Source organism: Bactrocera dorsalis, chromosome 5 (genome assembly GCF_023373825.1).
Source record: "Bactrocera dorsalis isolate Fly_Bdor chromosome 5, ASM2337382v1, whole genome shotgun sequence".
Lineage (NCBI taxonomy): Eukaryota > Metazoa > Arthropoda > Insecta > Diptera > Tephritidae > Bactrocera > Bactrocera dorsalis.
The window spans coordinates 2,105,265-2,125,292 of record NC_064307.1 but is presented as its reverse complement, the minus strand read 5'-3'; the positions used below and the strand labels follow the sequence as shown (position 1 = coordinate 2,125,292).

At 35.3% G+C, this 20,028-nt stretch overlaps 1 protein-coding gene across 2 annotated transcripts in view; it reads right to left on the bottom strand.

Moving 5' to 3' along the window:
- LOC105232710 (dynein axonemal heavy chain 3) overlaps nucleotides 1–20,028 on the bottom strand; it is a 100,236-nt gene that overhangs the window by 9,252 nt on the left and 70,956 nt on the right. For both annotated transcript variants that reach the window (XM_049457490.1, XM_011214492.4), the window contains exons 51-58: nucleotides 17,117–17,327; nucleotides 16,098–16,232; nucleotides 11,136–11,308; nucleotides 9,621–9,788; nucleotides 8,379–8,801; nucleotides 5,829–5,965; nucleotides 3,154–3,328; nucleotides 614–786 (exon numbers count right to left, since the gene is read on the bottom strand). In XM_049457490.1, coding sequence (XP_049313447.1) covers nucleotides 614–786; nucleotides 3,154–3,328; nucleotides 5,829–5,965; nucleotides 8,379–8,801; nucleotides 9,621–9,788; nucleotides 11,136–11,308; nucleotides 16,098–16,232; nucleotides 17,117–17,327 — 1,595 coding nt within the window. The remainder of the gene's footprint in view (nucleotides 1–613; nucleotides 787–3,153; nucleotides 3,329–5,828; nucleotides 5,966–8,378; nucleotides 8,802–9,620; nucleotides 9,789–11,135; nucleotides 11,309–16,097; nucleotides 16,233–17,116; nucleotides 17,328–20,028) is intronic.

Below are 20,028 nucleotides of genomic sequence, written 5' to 3'. Positions count from 1 at the left end.
CGGTACTCATTATAAGTTTACATTGATTGCACATTTTCGCTATTGACAATCATCGTGAGCAATTAAAAATTGAGTGCATTATTCAGGAATAGTGGCACTCGACTATGACAGATAGCAGACAACGGCAAACTAAATGAAAGTAAGAACAACGACAAGGAAAAAGGAACATGCACGCTGTCTGCAGACTACGTAGACGAATGTGGATTTAATTACAACTTCATAAACTTGTTGGATTTTCATGCTTCCTCCTTAGCTGGAGGAAGAGCTAATGCTTAGTGTACGTGCGATTGCTTAACATGAGTGGTTCAACTCGGCAAAGAGAAATTCGATAAAAATGCTCAGCAATAATACGCCAAATAGCGGTACTTGACAACGCTAGTACGTACCGTTACAGGGGTCCAAAAACTAGCTGACAATTTATTGGACGTTGAGCAGGGAGTTAGCTGCTAAATAGTTGCCACACAGCCTGGACAAGGACGACGAAGAAGGTGTGTATGTATGCATGCACTTGAAACCACTTGGCAGCTGAAATTGTGTGTCGTTTGTACTTATTTATGTCTGTGTGTGTGTGTGTGTGCGATTGACCATCGAACGAGTTCTTTAATTAACTTACTTGTCATACATGTTACGCTGCTTGGCGTACATGAATAGACTGGCCATTGGATCGGAGCCAGGCGAGAGCAGGAAGACCAATGGTATTCTTGGCGAGCTGTCAGCAAATGAGGCATTCAAATCGAAGAGCGGTGGCTCCACAAATGATTGGTCCATGTTGTTCGTAATGAATGTCTGTAAAATAGATTTTTATTTTTTAGTTGACATAAACAAATGCGAAGAGCTGAACACAATTTTTCAGGGGGAGAAACATGTAAAATTTGCAAAAGCTTGCAAATATGTATAATACATATGTGTGCGTGTTGGTATTTGTGTTACTGTATGCCCAAATAATGCTGGCAAGTAGCATTTTCATATTCTATTCGTCTATGTGTGAGTGTGTGTGTGTGTAGAGAGTGTAGGAGGAAACTTCATACACCACCCTACACGGGAAAGCATCGGCTGTCATTTGTCTAAAATATAAAATAAAAATTGTTGTCAATGCTAGTTAGCTTGCCAAGTCGGATTTGAGTTGCTAACTACATCCGTCATTATGCAATTGCATGCGGACCAACAAATAAGCAAACCACAAACACACACTATCACACCCACACGGCCATCGGCATTGAATGAGCGTCGTCAGATAGTCGTGCAGTGGCGCTTTGTCTAGTTGTTGCTGGCCATTTTGGGCCAAAATGTATTGACGTCCAGCAGTCAAATAACGCGCTTGTCGCTTGCCATTTCACAATTTGCCAGTTGACAGTTGGCATTACTGTTATGTCGGTCAAGCAGCAGTGCTTGTCGTGCTCGAAAGTTGGATTTGCACACACAAACCCACCCATATATATACATATGTATGTATATGCATGTGTGACCAGTAGCGTTGTTGCCAAAACCTAAGGGTTACAAGCGCTTTAACCGACTTTATAGCGTCCATGTTGGTAAAGTTGCGACTTTCAAATCTGAAGGTTAGAGTCATTAATGTGGAGAATATTTGAATTGAAAGCTATGGCAGTGCATTATACGAGCCAACGTGTAGTTATATTAGAGCTTTTAGGAGTACCGTTTGCAATTTGTAATTACGGTACAATAATTTAGTCACTTTTGGCTTGATCAGCTGGTGTTAGATAATAACCGCATAAAAGAACATTCAGTTTCATTTATTTTTGTTCTAATTAATATTTTATAGTTTCTGTTTTATTCATCGGTTGGAAATGCTAATGAAATAGAGACATTCGTAGTTATTTTTCATCATTATCAGGTTTCGTTTTATACTGAACTTGTCATCCTCAAGTCATTTACACTTTCCGAGCTCGTTGCCGGTATGAAGAGTAGAAATTATGATTATTGCATCGGTAAGAGATAAAGAAATTACGCTGAGTTTTAATAACGTTTCAAATCAACGAATAATCCTATCAGATGATCCACTATCCACTTAAGGCTTTTCGGAAACCCTACCCTAACAATATCAACACTTTCGGAGTCTTTTGTATAACAAGAAATAAGTACGATTTTGACTAAGCTACCAGCTCTTGATTTTCTCATTGACATGTATAATTTCTTTTCTTAGTATTATATCCAAGGATTTCTAACTATACCGTTTTCAATCGGGATACCTGCAGTATGATTGAATATCCTACCGGATGTCAGCTGCACCAGTTGTACGGTAGAAGATCAGATAGAATCATCTCAACACGTTCTACTCGAATGTCCCGCTTTTACCAGATCGAGGCAAAAAAAATTCGGACTTCATACTTTTAGATATCCGGATGAAATAGCAGAAATAAAAATAAAACATTGAAAGAGATTTTTAATAGGTTCAGGGCGTTTTTGCCGATAACGATGAGTTCCAAAAATATCTGAGTTTATCATAACTGATATCCAACTACAGGAGTTGTTTCATTTGCTTTCATAAATATAAAATCATATTAAAGAATCAGCGATATTTCTTAATCTTACCCCAGAAATACCTCCGTTAGAATCGAGAATGGCTTTCCGAGCCGTTTATCAGTTGACCTTTCAGAACGAAGGAGTCTCTTGAGTACGAAATTAAATAAGTCCGAAATTTTTCCAGAATTTTTTAGATCGCAACCAAATCAATCATCGTTCTGATTTGGTTTATGTAAGAATACAAAATCTACTATGAACTATAAACAATAGTAACCGAAGATTAGTAGTTGCATTTAAAATGAAGCATACTTTTGAGTCCCTAAAAATGATTTTCTAAAATGTCTGAGTCATTATTCGTTCGCTACTTGCCTCGTCACTTTGAAAGCGAATTCCCGCGGGGAAGTTGTATGCCTCGGAAGTTAGTAGAATAGACTATATAACCACACATACAATACATTGTATGTTTATATGTATATATTTATCATAGCATATGATTATTGCATTTTTAGAATTTCTGCTTGTACCATATTGTGCTGTGTCATTTGATTATGTTCATGTTTAGCAATATTTTTTAATACGTACTTTCCTTTTTTTCTAATTTCACATGCGCTCTTGTGCGCCTTGTATTGTAGGAACTCTTATGAATCTACATATTCGTTATTGCGTACTTACCCTCACGGCGGGTACAACTTTGTCCGGTCGCAAAGATTTCAATATAATTAAGTATAGCATTTCCTCCACTGTATCGTATGGCTTTGGTAGCGGATACTCCTCGGGCGATGATAAGTCGTAGTATTTCTTCCATAAATGAATATCCTTTGTGAATTGCTTGTAGAAGTCTTTGAGACTAGAAAGAGTGGAGCACACATAAATACGTAAAGGCATCTGTATGTGTAATATGTATGTATAAGCTCGCAAGACTACTTGGTATGATTCATAATAAAGATATGTGACCTGTATATGGTTCAACGAACTCTTAAGCTTCTAGTAATAAAAGAGTGTAGTATGGAATATATTACACATGAATTTAAAAAGTGGAGAAATGGGTTGAAGATAAATACTTAGCTAAAATCCATAAACGCAATCCAATTTATTAACCTAACCTCTTAGCTTTCTATATTCAATTAAAGATGCATTCTTCTATGCCTATGAATGCATTCTTTCCACAGCAATTTATTCCAATAGTCCAAATTTAATCTCATTAATCTATCACATAAATCAAAAGCGGTTAAGGAACAAGCGAATGAACAAAAAAAATTCGAATAAACTTCAGTTTTAAGTGTAACATCAATTTCCTTGAAAATATTGGACAAAATAACAACAAAAATGTTCAATGCAAATGGGAGAAAGCATTGCGCGTTTATAAATTGTGATTTGAATTGTTTTTGGCGGATCATTACATCAAAGCAAAGTTTATAAAAGTGAAGAATGAATTAGGAAATATGAAAATATGATTTTGAATAATGGCACAATCAACTCTCTTTCGGCTTACTTTGTTGTTGAAATTGGCGTTTATTCTTAATGTATTGCAAATGCAATTAATTGGAAATAAAAGATGAAGGCTCTTTAGGAACAAATGAAGTGCGATTAAGCGCGCATTTCGCTAATTGATGGCCGTGAACGAACCGTGTCAGTTCGCGTTCGACCGCGTTGAGTTGCGTTGGGTTTCAGATGCCTCGATTTGTGCTAACCTCGGCGCAAATTAGCAAGACGAGCGTAAAACTCGAAGGTTGTGCAGATTAAAAAGTACAAAAGCCTTTTGAGAAATTATGTTGGCATTGTTGTGCTCATTGCCTAGGCAACGAGTTTTTCAAGTGGCTCACTTGAGTAATGAAAGTGATGGCATATTCCATTAGCTTAAAACATTTACAATGCCGAGTGTTTTCTTAAGCTAAACCTCAGTATTCGCGAACATTTGTTGCTTAATATGATCTCAGTGCATCCTTTTTCGCGTAAGAAGTGCAAACGCTCCTACTTCTAGCAGAGTTATTGTTGTTAGGTTTTCGGTGTTGCCTTGAAGGAGGTTAGCAATCCAGGGACTAAACTTTTCTCAACTCAAAAATGGTTATAGCAGACAGAAGTGGCCACTGTTAAGGTAACAGTAGACTTACTGCTCTAAAGCGCAGCTGCTTTCAGGGAGGTGAGCATTCACTCCGGAACAGGGAGTCAATACTTCTGGAGCTTTCAAACTGTGCACTCAAAGTTAGTCAAGGAGTATCTATTCTCACTAGATATACACAGCAGCAGCATATTTCAATATCAGACTTGTTTGGGTGTCTGGGCCTAGCGGAATCCCTAGAAACTGCAAAGCAAAGAAATAACTGGATTTTCGTTTTCATCTATATGCATCTATATGCACTTCACGTGCTAAACGGTCGTTGGGCGACCAGTTTCTGCGCGACTACAAAATCCTTTTGGTCTAGAGCAGATCATACGAGATCAAGAAGGTTGAAACATCAGGGCAGTCGTACCTTCGGCGAACCAGGATACATAGCGATGTAACATAGCGGAGCGGACGACTGTTAGGATCGACCCCTTAAGCTAACCTAACTTAAACTTTGTACTAAAATGTCGTTTAGACGAAGCTCTCACTAATATTAAAAAATATTTCAGGGCGCTTGATGAGAATAGTTTCGGAACCTTTGGAATTTGACACTAAACGGAGAGCTTATAAATGATACTATGAACTTAAATGATTAGGGTGACGAGCTGATTCGGATTAGCCATCTCCACCGTGAGCAAAAGATATTGTACCATTGTAAAATATAGCGGAAAACTTTTTATTTGTTATACTATATACAAGTACTTGTACATAATTTATATAATGTTTCTACAGTAATCATACGAGGAAACTAGAAAAAACTCATTCAGTAGTCTTATGAGTAAGAAAGGAGTAAACAAGTACAAGTGAGTTTCGGGTGGTTCTGTGAATTCGTCCTATGAGATTTATATAAAATAATAATTTGCAGTATTATCCGAACCTTTAGCAGAGATCTCGGGTAGCGTTAATTAACGTGTTATTTAATCGTTAGTAGTCTAACAGAGTATTGAACTACATCTAAGAGCAGAGTTTCTATCTACTCTTCATCAGAGGTTTTGTAAAGTTTTCTAAAACACTGTTACCAACTATTTCCTTAATATTGTTTATTTTTTATTTTTTTGGAAATTGCAAATAATTATTGTAATATTGAAACTATAGAAATTTTGGGTTATATAATAAAATAATAAAGATATCTTAAAGCACTTTTTACTAAATGTTAAAGCAAACTCACAACGTATTCAAGCAGCTTATACTTTTCAGCCGCGAAGGGTTTTGCTTACCACTTCTTTATTCATTATCAACTTACCCTTCCAGATCGCTCGCGCGAAATATTTGTGTCCAAGCCTTTTCCGGTAGCCAACTATTGTCCGGATTAGGCGGCACCGCTTGCAAGCCAACGCCTCCAGTCAAGAAGAACAACAAATGCGATTTATTTATTTTGCCCTGTTTGTTGTTGGTTATTCGGCATATCCGCAGCATCAACGGCAAGCGCAAATGTGTTTGGGCGGATGAGTAGAGTCATCAGCAGCAGCAGCAAAGGAGCGCACAGCCAACACCAACACCAACACCAATAGAAATAAGTAATAGTATTGCAATTTTTGCATTTTACAATCGCTTAAAACTAGTTGCTTACTTATTGTGAGGTGTGTGTATGTTTGTTTATGTGTATGAGTGTAGTGAGTAGTTCTATTTTAGTTATTGTGCACCATAAAGGAATGTTTAATGGCATTGTTGGCATTTTAGTTGTTATCATTGCGATAGTTGTAGTTTATTTTGTGTACAGCTGTTGTTGTTGTTATGCTCATAGTAGCGTAAGTAAGTGGATATTAGGCGGTAGGCAAGGTATTAGCAGCTAGCAGCCAGCAGCATTTGCATCCGATCGCTTGCCCGCCGAGCAGTGGCATTGGCGATGGCGAATATCCCCGGCACAACTGCCGCATCGTTTATAACGGGCAGAGTTGCCACCGCACACATACACACACACATGCATGCAAACAAACAGATATACTATATATAGCAGAGTGAATGAAGTTGGAAATTAGCAAATGGTAAGTTCCATTTAGATGATTGCAGTTTTATGTTCGTTCATGCAAATTAAATGGGATTAAATGAAAAATTAATCAACATTAAGATGGCAATGGCGTCAAAAGCCGACTAGGCAAATAATGCGACTGCACAACGGCGAAATGCTGAAGTAGAAAGAAGATTTGTGTCGGAAAAACGAAACAAAAGTTAAAATATATTAAAGTGCTCACTGAACAGAGATGAAAAGCCGTAAAAAAAATTATTATAAGAAGGGCTCAGAAGGCATTGCAGCATCTTAACTTACCGTTATTTGTGTAGCTGTATGTAAACAGGGATGAGTGCAGTGCGCGAAGATTGCTTGAATGTTATTTCTTTAACTACTTAAAATATATAGTTACTAAGAGAAAAACATTTGTATTTTCAATATTTTCAGTTTGAAATTGAAACAAAGGTGGTTATATTCGGTACTAACGCGAAGATATTGAGTTCAAAACCTCTCCAATAAATTAAATATTTTAAAAAATGTTTTTCCAATGCTAGACATATCCTTGATGACCCGCTATGAAAAAGTTTTTTTTAAGGAGGTCACCAAGTATGAAATTTTTAAAAATAATTTTTAATTTTGATTTTTCCTTTTGAATATTTTGTTACTGTATATCTTTAAAACTACCATACTAAAATTTTAAATGTTTTTCAATTTACAGGCTTCTAAAATGTGCCTGCCCATTTAATCAATTATAATAGTTTATTTACTCAAAGGCTTTACTAAAGAGCACTTTGAAGTGTCTTCAATTAAATGTATAGCTAGATGCAGAACATAGCGATAATTTCAGCACGAATATTTTTTTGAGCTTTCAAAAACATCCTTGACGGTCATTGATTAGGGGATCATTCCAGCTCACTTATTCTTAATATAAAATGTTTAGAGAACTTTTATTGGGGAAACTGAAAAGTTTTCTCAAGTCAAAGCTCACAATAACTTATGAAATTGCAGCTCTCCATTTTAATAGGTTGATTACGGGGCTTCGATCTATTGGGATCTGAAGAGCGCGTTTTGGTATCAACGCAACACCTGTGTGGATAACGGTGGTATGGCATGATAACCTAACATGACTCATATACTCTTCATTTATATGGTGTGGTTACATATAATTAGGGACTCTACAAGATCTTGAAGTCCTTCAAATCGGAACCCAAGGCTATATACTTATTTTAAGAGACCTTGTCACTCGCTAATTGAATGAGATCACATTATCATTTGTTTAGAATTAAAGTGGTCGAGCTACGATCCCACTTTGGTCAATAGTGGAAAACACACTAGTTTCATACAAAACAAAAACTCAAAATAAGAAAAAATGTTACAAAAAATAATCAATTTATAGACGGATCGTAATCAAATACAGTTCCAAAATAGGTGCTTCAAAATTGATTAAAGAAATTAATGATAAAACAGAAAAATTGTTGGAATTATTTATATCTTCTGCAAATAAAAAAATTGTTGTGCTCTTCACTTTTCCTTGAAGTTAAACTCATTTCGCGCACTGTAAGCCTGCCTAGAGCATTTAAATGCGCTAAATACTGAAAACGTAGGTACTACAACCATAACGCAAAAGCACTAAGAAACAACAAATAACGAGCAGCTAGTTCATTACCAATTCGAGCGCTTCAACTTCGTTCACTCAACAACATGTTTCTTTCAAAAGCTAAATAATCGTGCTTTCATTACGTGCGTATGTATCCCTATGTGTCTATATATATATATCTTTGTGTGAATTTATTGCAAATTTGCTCCTTAACTAACGCTAACCACGCAGTTTGGGCATCAACTCACCCGCGATACCAATATACCCAGGCACATGACCAAAGAGATGACAAGCTTATCCTTCTCGAAAAGCGATCGGCAAACATTTTGATAAATTGATTTCGTAAAGTAATAATTCAAATGCTCTAAACGCTCTTCGAGCACATTCGATTTCGGCGCCTTCAATATTGCGTTTACGAATAGATTGAGAAACCAGGCCAACGAGTATTGATACATCGGATCGATGTTTGCCAACTCGCTGATGCCGAAGAAGAGTATGGCGGAATGTTTGGCCACCGGTACGTATTGTTGGCGTGCGGCGTCAATTTCCGTTTCAGTTGCCACAGCGATTACTTGCTTCTCCTGTATTTCCTCCGATAGTATTTTACTCGATGACAGTATGTTGATGGCATTCTCATCCTCCAGCACGTTGCCCTCCGACGAGGATAATACCTACGGGTTAAGTAAGGCAGAGAGTGTTTGCGCTGAATTGAGTTTGGTTAAGTTGAGGTTAAATACAAGCACATGCTTACATATACATACATAAAGCATATATAAAGTAAGTACATATGTATTAAGTAAGCATGTAGCAAATCGTTGGCTTAGCCTCAGGCTGAGCAGTTTGGGGATATATTTTAAGTACCAGCCATTACAGTTACGTATGTCCACATAATACATGTCGGTATTAGCAAAGATGCTTGTTTGTATGTTTTGCTGATAGATGGATTGATAAACTTGGGCTTAGCAAAGCAATGTAGTGGAATTGTCGAATGACTGTGTGGGTCTGAGTACACACTTTCTACCGCACATGGCTTGTAAGGTGAAAGTTTTAGCTATCAGCGGTTATAACCGAGCATTATTTTTTTGGTGGTTAGGCACCCACTTCTGACAAGTACCATAAATACAAATAAAATTTGTATTAAATTTTACTTTTTAATATTTTTTCGTTTATTTAATCATTTCCTTATAAGAACGTGCTGCTTTTCATTGTGATTGGCTTGCTTCGTTCTCGAAGCCCTCTTGAATCAATATTTAATTCTAACTGATAAAGGATCAGTATCGTATATATGTATATTAATTGGGATATCCTCGTGGTACCATCCCTATTCATATTTCAATATATTTCACATGTCTTATGTATATAGATATACCTATGCTAGAGCCATTCACTAGTTATAAGACAAATTTTGAAAATTTGTTTCATTTCATAACTGGCATATATAAAAATATGTTTAGAAAAACTTCATAAAATGCCTTTATAAATATACTCACCTCTAGAATCTTCGATTCGATTGTGTATAAAGCATCACGATTTTTCGCCGACTCGACAATCAGTTGTTCTTTTTTCTCCTGCAAATCGGGCCGTTCACGTGCGACGGTATTAGCTAGTAGCTGCTCGCGCAAACCTTGTTCCGTTATCATGAAATTCAAAACCGCAACCTATACAATTTTTGCAAGGAATACAAAAACAAGACAAATATAGAGATCTCGTCTAAAATGCATAAAAATTTAAAGAAAGCAAGAAATACAGTTATTATCGTTAATTTATTCAACAAATATATATATGTACATAACTAGGCCTAGCGTGGAAACTGTTCAAGCACCTGGGTACCGAATATGTGCACCCAAGTATCTATAGTTGACTTTTCACCAAAAATCGGTTAATGTATGGGATGTACAATTGAAATTCAGAGAGAATATTTTCTTGATAGTAGCATCTCTGTATATCAAATATCAGTTGAATCGGGTTCCCTCAGTCGCAAGTACCTAATATTGGCTTGTCAAAAAAGGCGCTGAAAGCGCGTAGTTCTAGTTTTATCGTCGCATCGGGTCATGCTATACCTTTTTGGAAAGCTCATTTTACGCGCTAACACGTGTTTGATTGATTGTCGTTTCTTCTAAGTCGTTCGTGAGTTATAGCGTCGCAAACATGGAGCAAAATAAAGAGAAAATACGGCATATTTTACAGTATTACTACGATAATGCAAAAACGTTTTCGTTCTAGTGTAGAGGTGCGCCACGCTCCGGAAGGTCTGTCGTCGAAAATTGCGATAAAATCGCTGAATTGGTCGAAAGAGAGCGGCATAGTACTCGTAGTCATCAAAGCGTTAAAAACCATTTGAAGTAGCTTGGAGTCACTAAGAAGCTCGATGTATGGGTGCCACACGAATTGATTCAATAAAAATACCGCAAGACTTTTTTGACAACCCAATATAAGGAATTTCGAATTTCCGAGTGACTTTTTGTCGCATAAATCGGCCGATATGTGAGTTATCTCAATGTAAATGGGTGAGCTTGTTTTGCGTATAACATATTATCTTTGAGCCGTACAACTAATATCAGGATTTTCGAACATCCGGCTGACCTTACTTCATATGATTGATGTTTGTGTGTGTGGTACTTTATAAAACAGTAGATACTACCCCTACTACCCCCATCTCTCATATGTGGTTACAAGATGATACTATATACTATATACTTATACTATGTACTATATATATGGAGCTACCACTGGTGAGAAAAAGTTCCATAAAATAAATCTATAACTGCATTCACAAGCTTATAACAGGTTTCAGTAGAATTTCAAACAAAATTTCATAATCGAATATACATTTGATTTTTTGACTCTATATTTTCCTTGTTAATATGTTACGTATAGTAGACATAAAATCCTCTCTTCCCAATGTTAAATCAATAATTCACGATAAATTTGCCCACAAACCTTATTTTGTTTTAATACTGCAAGCTTTCATACGCTCTCGGTCGCGCACTTTGACTTTCACTTACCATAACCATTATTTCCGGTGAATAGTGCGGATTCCGCAAACAGGTTGTTATGTACAGACGAAAGTTGGGATTATACTCCAGCATCGTTTCACCGCTTTTAATAAATAGACCGCCTTTGTGCTTAATTACGTTCTTCTCCAGTATTGGTGTTAAATTGGAATCTAAGCTTTCACCTGCAATCAAATTATTAAAAAATGCAATTTTTAATTTAGAAATTCTGCTGAACACCATACAAAGCGTTTTGTACGCTTAGATGGCGCATGGAGTGCATAAATTTGTTTGTTTTTTATTCTGGATGCCTGCAGCGTTCTACTCCGCATATGCAGTTATTAAATAGGAATCAGAGTGGTCTCGTTTTACATTTAATTTTATATTTATATATATTGATTTCTTCTCTGTTTTTTTAATTTATATTATACTACTAAAGTAAAAGGAATTTCACCTTTCATTTGTGTAGGATGCGTATAATTTCAGTTCGTTTCTAATTTTTAAAATGATTTTTTCAAGAATACTTATGTAATAGATAGTAAAATGTTTTATTACGTGAACGAGGTGTGGAAAATTTTATAAAACTACTTCACTGTCATATTTTAGACAGGTTAATAACTTAAAACCTTATCGAAGGTATTTGCTTCTCTAAAAATACAATATATATACCAATTTCTCTTAGCGGTTAGTTGGAGCGATACAATTTTCATGGTAAAAATAAATTAAAAAAATTAAAAACATTGGCAACTCTTTATCCTTTCGATTCGATCACTGTTCTTATTTTGAATAATATGTAATATTTTCATTAGGTTTCCTTTTTCCTTGATATTCGATAAAAGAGGTTTTGTAAAGTGACAAAACAATGAAAGGCGTTCAGAATCAGCAAATCGCAGATCTTTCGCATACTCAAATAGTATTCACAATCTATGCAACGCCTTGGTTTAATATTACTAGAGTCTCAGCTCTCTAGAGCAACTTCACTTTACAGGTATTCAAAACTATTTTGGAGAGTTTTTGATGCTTTCGTCGGTAAGAGCCTTTTTTGGGCGTCCACTGCCTGCATCGTTCTCGGTGCTCCCTGGTGTAAGGTTCAAATATAGTTCACCAATCCAAATCTTGTTTTCAACAGTTTTTTGTTCCCATAAAAAGCAATGCTTTATTTACCCACCAAACTCCTTTTGACGCATTTTTTGAAAACTAGCACAAGTTGCTTCACATAAAAAAGTATATCTCCTAAACTAATAATTTGACTTTCTAATTTGTATCCATATCTTTTAAAGGTAGAGACTGACTAAAAAAAATTTATTATTGGTATTACTATCTACCTATATATCAGCCCACGAACTTTTCAGCCCAACTGTTAACTCCAAGGAAATGTTTATGTTTAAATAACATTAGCGGTTGCTCATTTATAATTTACCTGTAACTTTTCATAATGATAATTATTTTCTGTTTCAAGAAAGTTTATATTTTTCTTTAAAATGGATAATGTGGCATATTTATATAATATGTTTGCCATGAATTCCGACTAGTGAATCAACTGACTTGAAATGAAGCAGCTTCCGATGAAATTGTTTGATTTGCCGACGTTTTTAGTATAAAATAATACCCGGTTTTTATTTGTAGAATATGCGAAAAGTTAGTTTATAATTTTTGCCGAGTTCTACAACAAACATTGACATTTACCTACGTATGGAATAAATGGATCGTAATTCATCAAGCAGCTGTAACATTGAAAACGATAATTGAAAATGTAATTGAAACGTTAATTGGATGCGAAATCCAAAAAAATTATGCTCGTAAATATAAATACTTTCATATAAAATATAAATATATGTACACGTATGTACATTATATCCGCATACATATATGGACCTATGTATATGTATGTCTACATGTGAATTTATATGTGTGCGTGCTCGCATATATTATATACATTTTTTACATGAGCGCTTTTTGACTTACTTATGTACACATGTATGTTTGTACAGTTATGTGTGAATGTTCCGTGATTTATTGACGCCAACTTTTACTGTTAATAAATTTCCCTTGAAATACAAAATCAAATATTGTTTGCACACTTTCATTAGCATGTGTGGTTATTAAAATTCTATTAATAGAAAAACCGCATAAAGCGTTTGTAATTAAGCACTTTCAAATGCCACGAATTAAAAATGTTGTAAATTAACTTTTCTCATTAAAAAAGAGCAAATAAATAAATTTTATTAAATTTGTTTAAACTTTGTAAATATTGGCGTGATATTACTATAATATTTAATGTACCAATGAAATTCTTCATTGAAATTACATTCGATGCCATTATGTATGGACTCAATTATTTTTGCAAGGCCACCACGGATACGCTTGCAGAAGTCCAGACGCTAAACGCAATTTTCGACGGTTTGCAAGCATAAATCGTCCGATACTGCTGAAATTTCACGTTCGATATTCGTACGAAGTTCATCAATCGTCGCTGGCTTGTTGGCATGAACCATAGACTTGACGTAGCGTTACAGGAAATAGTCTAACGGCGTCAAAACGCACGACCGAGGCAGCCAAATGACTGGGTCATTTCGTTAAATAACACGTTCACCAAATTTGGTTTTCAATAAATCGATTGTGACATTCGCTGTGTGACCTGTGGCCCCATTATATTGGAACCACATATTGTCCAAGTCCATGCCATCGAATTCGTGCCAAAAATATTCGGTTATCATTGAGCGGTAGCGATTCCCATTCACAGTAACGTGCTGGTCTTGATCATCATGGAACCGTAATTTTTCGGGATGCAATGGTGATTCGTGGAATACGTATGAATGAAGAACCAACTTTAAAGGTGAATTTCAGAAAGCAATTAAGGAAAGCAGAGATTTTTTCAAGAGGCATCTTCTTGGGGAGAAAAGGCAGGTGCAAAATTTCAGGTCGATATCTCGAAACCTGAGAGATGGGCATGCTTAAATAGATTTGATTGTCCACAAATTTTTTGTCATACAAAATAACTTGAAACTCGTATACATGCCCGTTTTTAAGTAACATCTAGTGCGAAAAGTGGTTAACTTCTAATCGCTTTGCAATTTTAATGTTATGTTGCCATGCGGCAACGTGACCCTTCTTTTATTATTTGGCACTAACTTTAAAGTATCATTGTACTGCTTCGTACTCATCAATTGATTTTGTGAAACAAATAAAGTAAAAATAAAATAATATTGTAAAAAGTAGTTAACAAATTTTTCAACGAAAAGAATCTACATTGAATTTGTATTCGTTTGCTATGGTATTCTAATAGCTTTGGAATAATATTCAACTTCTCTCCTTTATCTTTAAATTCTTATTGCGTTTATTTATGGGGTAAAGTGACTAAATATCATTTTTACAAGCTAAGCCTACAAAACCAGTCTCTTACTACGCATCTCGGTACGTTACTCATTTATTAAGCAAACCCAAAACAGAACGCATGCCTATAATTGATCCACTTCTTCGTACTCGCTCTTCCTATAAACTAGACTTCTGCGCGTCGTTAAGTTCTTTATTGCTGTCGTAATCTCGGAAAATAAACACGATGAAAAATCAAAAATGTTCCAATCATCTGCTGGCCACTGACACGTGGCCAAATACATATGTACATACATACATACATTCCGCATACGGAACTGTGTTTGAAAAATGTTCAAATCATTCGATACGGTTCGGCTTGACAAGTAATTTGTTGTCGTACGAAACACATAAAAATCGCAAATCACCATGAACTTGAGTTGATGCGTTTGTTGATTTTATATTTATAACATGTGAGTACTTACACACACCAACCAACATACATACACATGTATGCAGTTAAGTATCGGCGCATAAATGTTTCGCCAAGTAACTGTCTGCATGTTCAAAACCCCAAAAATCCATTCAGTTGAAGAGCACTCAGCTTAATAAGTGTTTCTGAGAAGTCATCTGCGTGTGTATGTATGTATGTATCCGTATCTGCGCGCATGGTACTCTGTTGTTATGTGCTTTTAATTGGATTTGTACCGACGTCACTCGTTTATTACTTCTGGCTGATTTCATTGCGTCATTAATCTTAGCCAATTCGAATTTTGACCAAAAACAAAAACAAATTCAAAACGGGCGGAATAAGTGTTAGGTATTTCTAAGAAAACGGTATTTGTACTTATATGTATATATATATATGTATATGTATATACATTGCGATTTCATACAAGATGATATATAGTTTTTATGGAAGGAAACAATCAGGCTCTCGAAATGTTTAACAGTTTTACTATCAAAATAATTAAGTTGCAAATATATGTATGTACTCACATATGTATATTAGAGCAGGAAATGTTGTATAAATCATTCTGAACAACTTAACTTAAAAGACTGTGGGTCTTTAAGACGACGTTTTTTTAAATCTTTACCTTGTTTTTTGACCGTATCCTTGTATGGACTTTTTATCTCCATCGTCGATGGCATGTAACACGAAGATTATTTAATTTTTTTCAAGAAATTTATTATTCTTAAAATATATTCATTGAATTTTAAAACAAAATTGCCTTCTTTTAGGCTGTCACACTAGGTAAACCTTTTAAAAATATTGGCGAATTTCCACTGAACTCTGCTCTAAAACAACAGATAAACACATGTCTAACTATTTAGTCGCGTTCTTAGGCATTTCAAAAGACAAATTTTTTTAATACAAATGTAAGGTCCACAGATTTTATTACTCTGAAACCTTGAATTTCCACAATACAAGTGAACACATCTTGCAATTAGAGTATTCTACAGGGCATTCTTAGGAAATTTTTTTCTAGGGTTGGTACAGCTAACCTCTCCTCCTGCATGTATTAATTATATATATATTTTTTTTGTTTATCCGATATTTATAGTCAGATAATTAAATACATCGATATTGTCGATGAGAAAAATGTTACACCAAAAATTAGTTAAGATAAAGTTCTTCTAAGCCCCTAAAAGCTTACTTACCAACATTTTCAATCAGCACAGGATTGCCATATGTTACGGAAAGCTCAAGTATTTGCATGTAATTGGGATCGCTTTGCTTGATTACGCGCAGATAATTATCCTTTTCCATATTCTTAATCCATTTGTTGGCTTGGACTGGAATAATATAAGATATGGAATAACAGGTGAGATAATAGAAAATAATTGTGTTAGATACCAAAATCTTAAACTTAGCTTCCATATTAGTGTAAATTATGCCGATTGAGAGAGAGTAAACAAGAAAACCCGTTAATTTGGCTGCACCGATGCTAAACTAACCTTCACAAATAAAAAGTTTTTCATATAGGAATATGATTCTGGTTGATGTCTCACAACCTGAGGAACTAGTTCGCGCATAGGCAGATAGAGAAACAGACAGATGGTCATGGCTATATCGAATGAGCTCGTTGCACTGATCATTTAGATATATATTTTATAAGGTCTTTACAAACTTCGTGGCCAACTTAATATTCCCCGCTCATGGTATAAATAAACCACTGAGTCTCTTGTGCCAAAGTCTCTATATAGAACCATCCGAACTTGTTACAGTTCTTTCAAAGCTTAGAAATCATTAATTATCTGTAGACGGGCCTATCACTCAGTATTACTGATGATAATGTTATGTATGTATATTGAATCGATATATTTTTCTCCTAGGCATTTCCTTATAAATACATTTTTTATATGACACCTAAGTTCAAAAATTTATAAAAAAAAATGAGATTAACGATGATAATCCAAGAAGTAACTATCTTTCAGTTATTAGTAGTATATTCGGGTATCTGAACAATCAAAGAAACCAATATTAACCGAATATTCATTCATGCCATCACATATGCAGATATTCAAACAGTTTCCACCTTAAATTCATCAAAACAAAATTTGAAATTACTACCTATAAATACAGAATAATTGCGCATAATCAACACACAAAAGTAGAAATACACATAACTAGAAGTACGAACAACTTCAATTAGCCGCAGCAAATCAATAGAAATCACCTTGTGGATCTATCATTAGCGGATATCGATTCGAGTTGGCCACAATAATGCCATTCTCCACAGAAAAGTTATCAGCCGGCAGACCGGCTAATGACCAGGCGCGTATCTGCATGGGATTTCCCAGTGTGCTGGCCAGTGAGAACTTCTCGGAACAAGGAATTTTTTTGCGCACACACAACGCATTCCAATCCTCCAAAATTTGCGCCCGATACTGTAACGAAAAAACATACATTAGTTTCAAGCATACACATATACATACATACACGTAGAAATATTTTGTTAATTTGCAAATGATACTGTTGTGCAAAATATTTTTCAACACAATACAAAGTTTCAATCAGACAGTAATTTATGGATTCGCGGAAATATGAAAGGTTTGCAATGGCGCCGACTTCCCATTTGTTTTGTTGTTGTGGATGGTAATTACAGCGCACTTATCAAATGCATATGAATTCCGCTTTAAATCACCAACTGTCTGCCACATTTCTGTAAAGCTATGCATATCTATTCGGCGTGTCTATGGTTTGGCTTTATTAATCAGCGCATTTATTTGGCGCTTTGCAGTTGCATTTGCTATTTTCGTATTTTGATGCCAAAACTATTTTGCCTATTGTTTTATGCCATAAATACTACATGAGCTACATATATGTACCTATAGTTGTGTGCGGTTAATTAGCAACATATGTATATGTAGCCGTGGGCCAGGCCGAAGTTAATAGAATTGCGTAAGAAAGAAAAGGAGGCTAATGGCTTCATGCAACCGGTAGAAGCAACAAAATTCTGATTTTTTAGAAATTGTATAACAGTATTGAATTGTTGTCATGTAGTAACGGGTGGGCCATATAAAATTTTAAATTTAAAGATAGGGCGTAAAAGAGTGAGTGTAGCGTTTGCTGTATGGCACGTAGCGCCGTCTTGCGGGAACGAAATGTTGTCCATGTTTTCCTCTTGAATTTGCTTGAAGAAAAATTTGGTTAACATTGCGCGACATCGCTCACCATTAAGGGTTACGGCGGTTCCTTCTTAATTTTCGAAGAAAAATGGACCGATGATTCCACCAGACCAAAATCCGCACCATACAGTGATTCGTGCTGGGTGCATTGGCTTCTCGACGATTACGTGCGGGTTTTCTGTGCCCTAAATGCGACAATTCTGCTTGTTAACGTAACCATCGAGGTGGAAATGAGCCTCGTCCGAAAAGATGATTTTTCGGTAAAATTGACCATCCTCGGTCAAACGATCTTCTGCCCAATCTGCGAACTGTTTTCCAGTTTTCTTCTAGTGAATAGCGACCCATTTCGTAAATTTTAGACTTTTTACTGAATATCTGTCACTTTCCGAATGGTATTTGACGTTTCCAATGTCGAAATATAGATAATTCAAATTTAAAACGTTAGATGACCCACCCTATATATCATGTGATCAAATTTGATCCGGACTCCGCAAACCGAATCCATAAAAAAGCTTTTCCTATAATGGTACCTTTTTTTGCTCGTGTGAAATTTCATCTCTATATAGTAATTAGTGTTTGTTCCTTGTTTTGGAATCAGAGAGATAGAGGAGGATCGTAAAATCGCTTACGAATCGACTCAACACATTTTGGTTAGAATTTTGGGTGTTGAGCGTATCAATGCTAAACTCTTTCCAAACAATCTGAGTTTTTGCAAAAACGACTATTGACCTATTTGTATTAAAATAAGTCAGTCTGGATGAAATTTGATCAGGAGGTACGTTCAATCACCTTTACGAATCTAGTAGTTTACTTTAGACCTAGGCCCAGAGTCAAAACAACGTCTTCGGATCAAAATATTTGCTCGAAACTGTAGCCGCATATCAACACGTACAGCACATCTTATAGTGAATTTTTAGTTAAAAACTAGAGGTATGAAATTATTAATTTAATTGTTTATTGCATGACATATGTAAATAATAAATAGGCATTCCTGTTTCAACCCATAAGTTCCCAGTAGGAATCTAAGCTCTAATTTAAAACATAATTGGGGGTTTCACATGGTCTCATAATGTTATAAGTTATAACGATCCGAAAACAAAGCGTTCAGAGTTGTATTTGCTCAAACTAAAATAAGTGTATGCAATCCAACAACAAATTTTTGAAACTAATATTAAAGTTTTTGATTTTATGATTTTACGAGGCTTTATGACACATTGTGAGTGCCCCAAATATAGTATACAGATATAGAGTTGCTTATTTGATAGACCATATATCAGTAAAAATACTTTTATAACTTTCTTTTGTGGTGGCGCATATTTTAAGACTTTATTCTCAAAGTTACAATTTTCCAACAGGTAATTTATATATATATATATGTGCGAGTGTTTGTATAAATTACAGCACGCATAATAACAGTTCATTAAGTAAACGCTGCTTTTATAATGCGACTGTCACATCACGGTTAACCGGTTAACCAGTAAAATCAACATAACTTCCCTAATTTTAGCCAAAACAGTGCAAATATTTCACTAATTACACAAGCATTCTTCAGCTGATTGATATATTCAAATATTCTACGCAGATAGTTTGGAAAATAATTAATATACATATAATTTGCAGTATGTGCATATCTAGGATTGTTGTGAGCACTTTACCAGAAAATTATAATGATTTCCGGTAAATATTTTTGGCAGAGGGAAGCACGGGGTGCTGTGTTAGTAGTGTGGTGTGTTAATAAGATATATTTGATTAAATTCCTGAGCATATTTTTATCTATTACATAACGTATTTGTTATTAGTGAGGTCCACGGATACTAGGATGACCCAAGAGTGAAATTTTAAAAACAAAAAAAAAATTGTCCTAGTATTAATTTTAAGTTGATAAGGAGTAGTAACTAGTGCTTAGAGACTGTCTTCGTGAGACTACGTTCAAACGAGGGCGCTCATTATCGGCAAATTC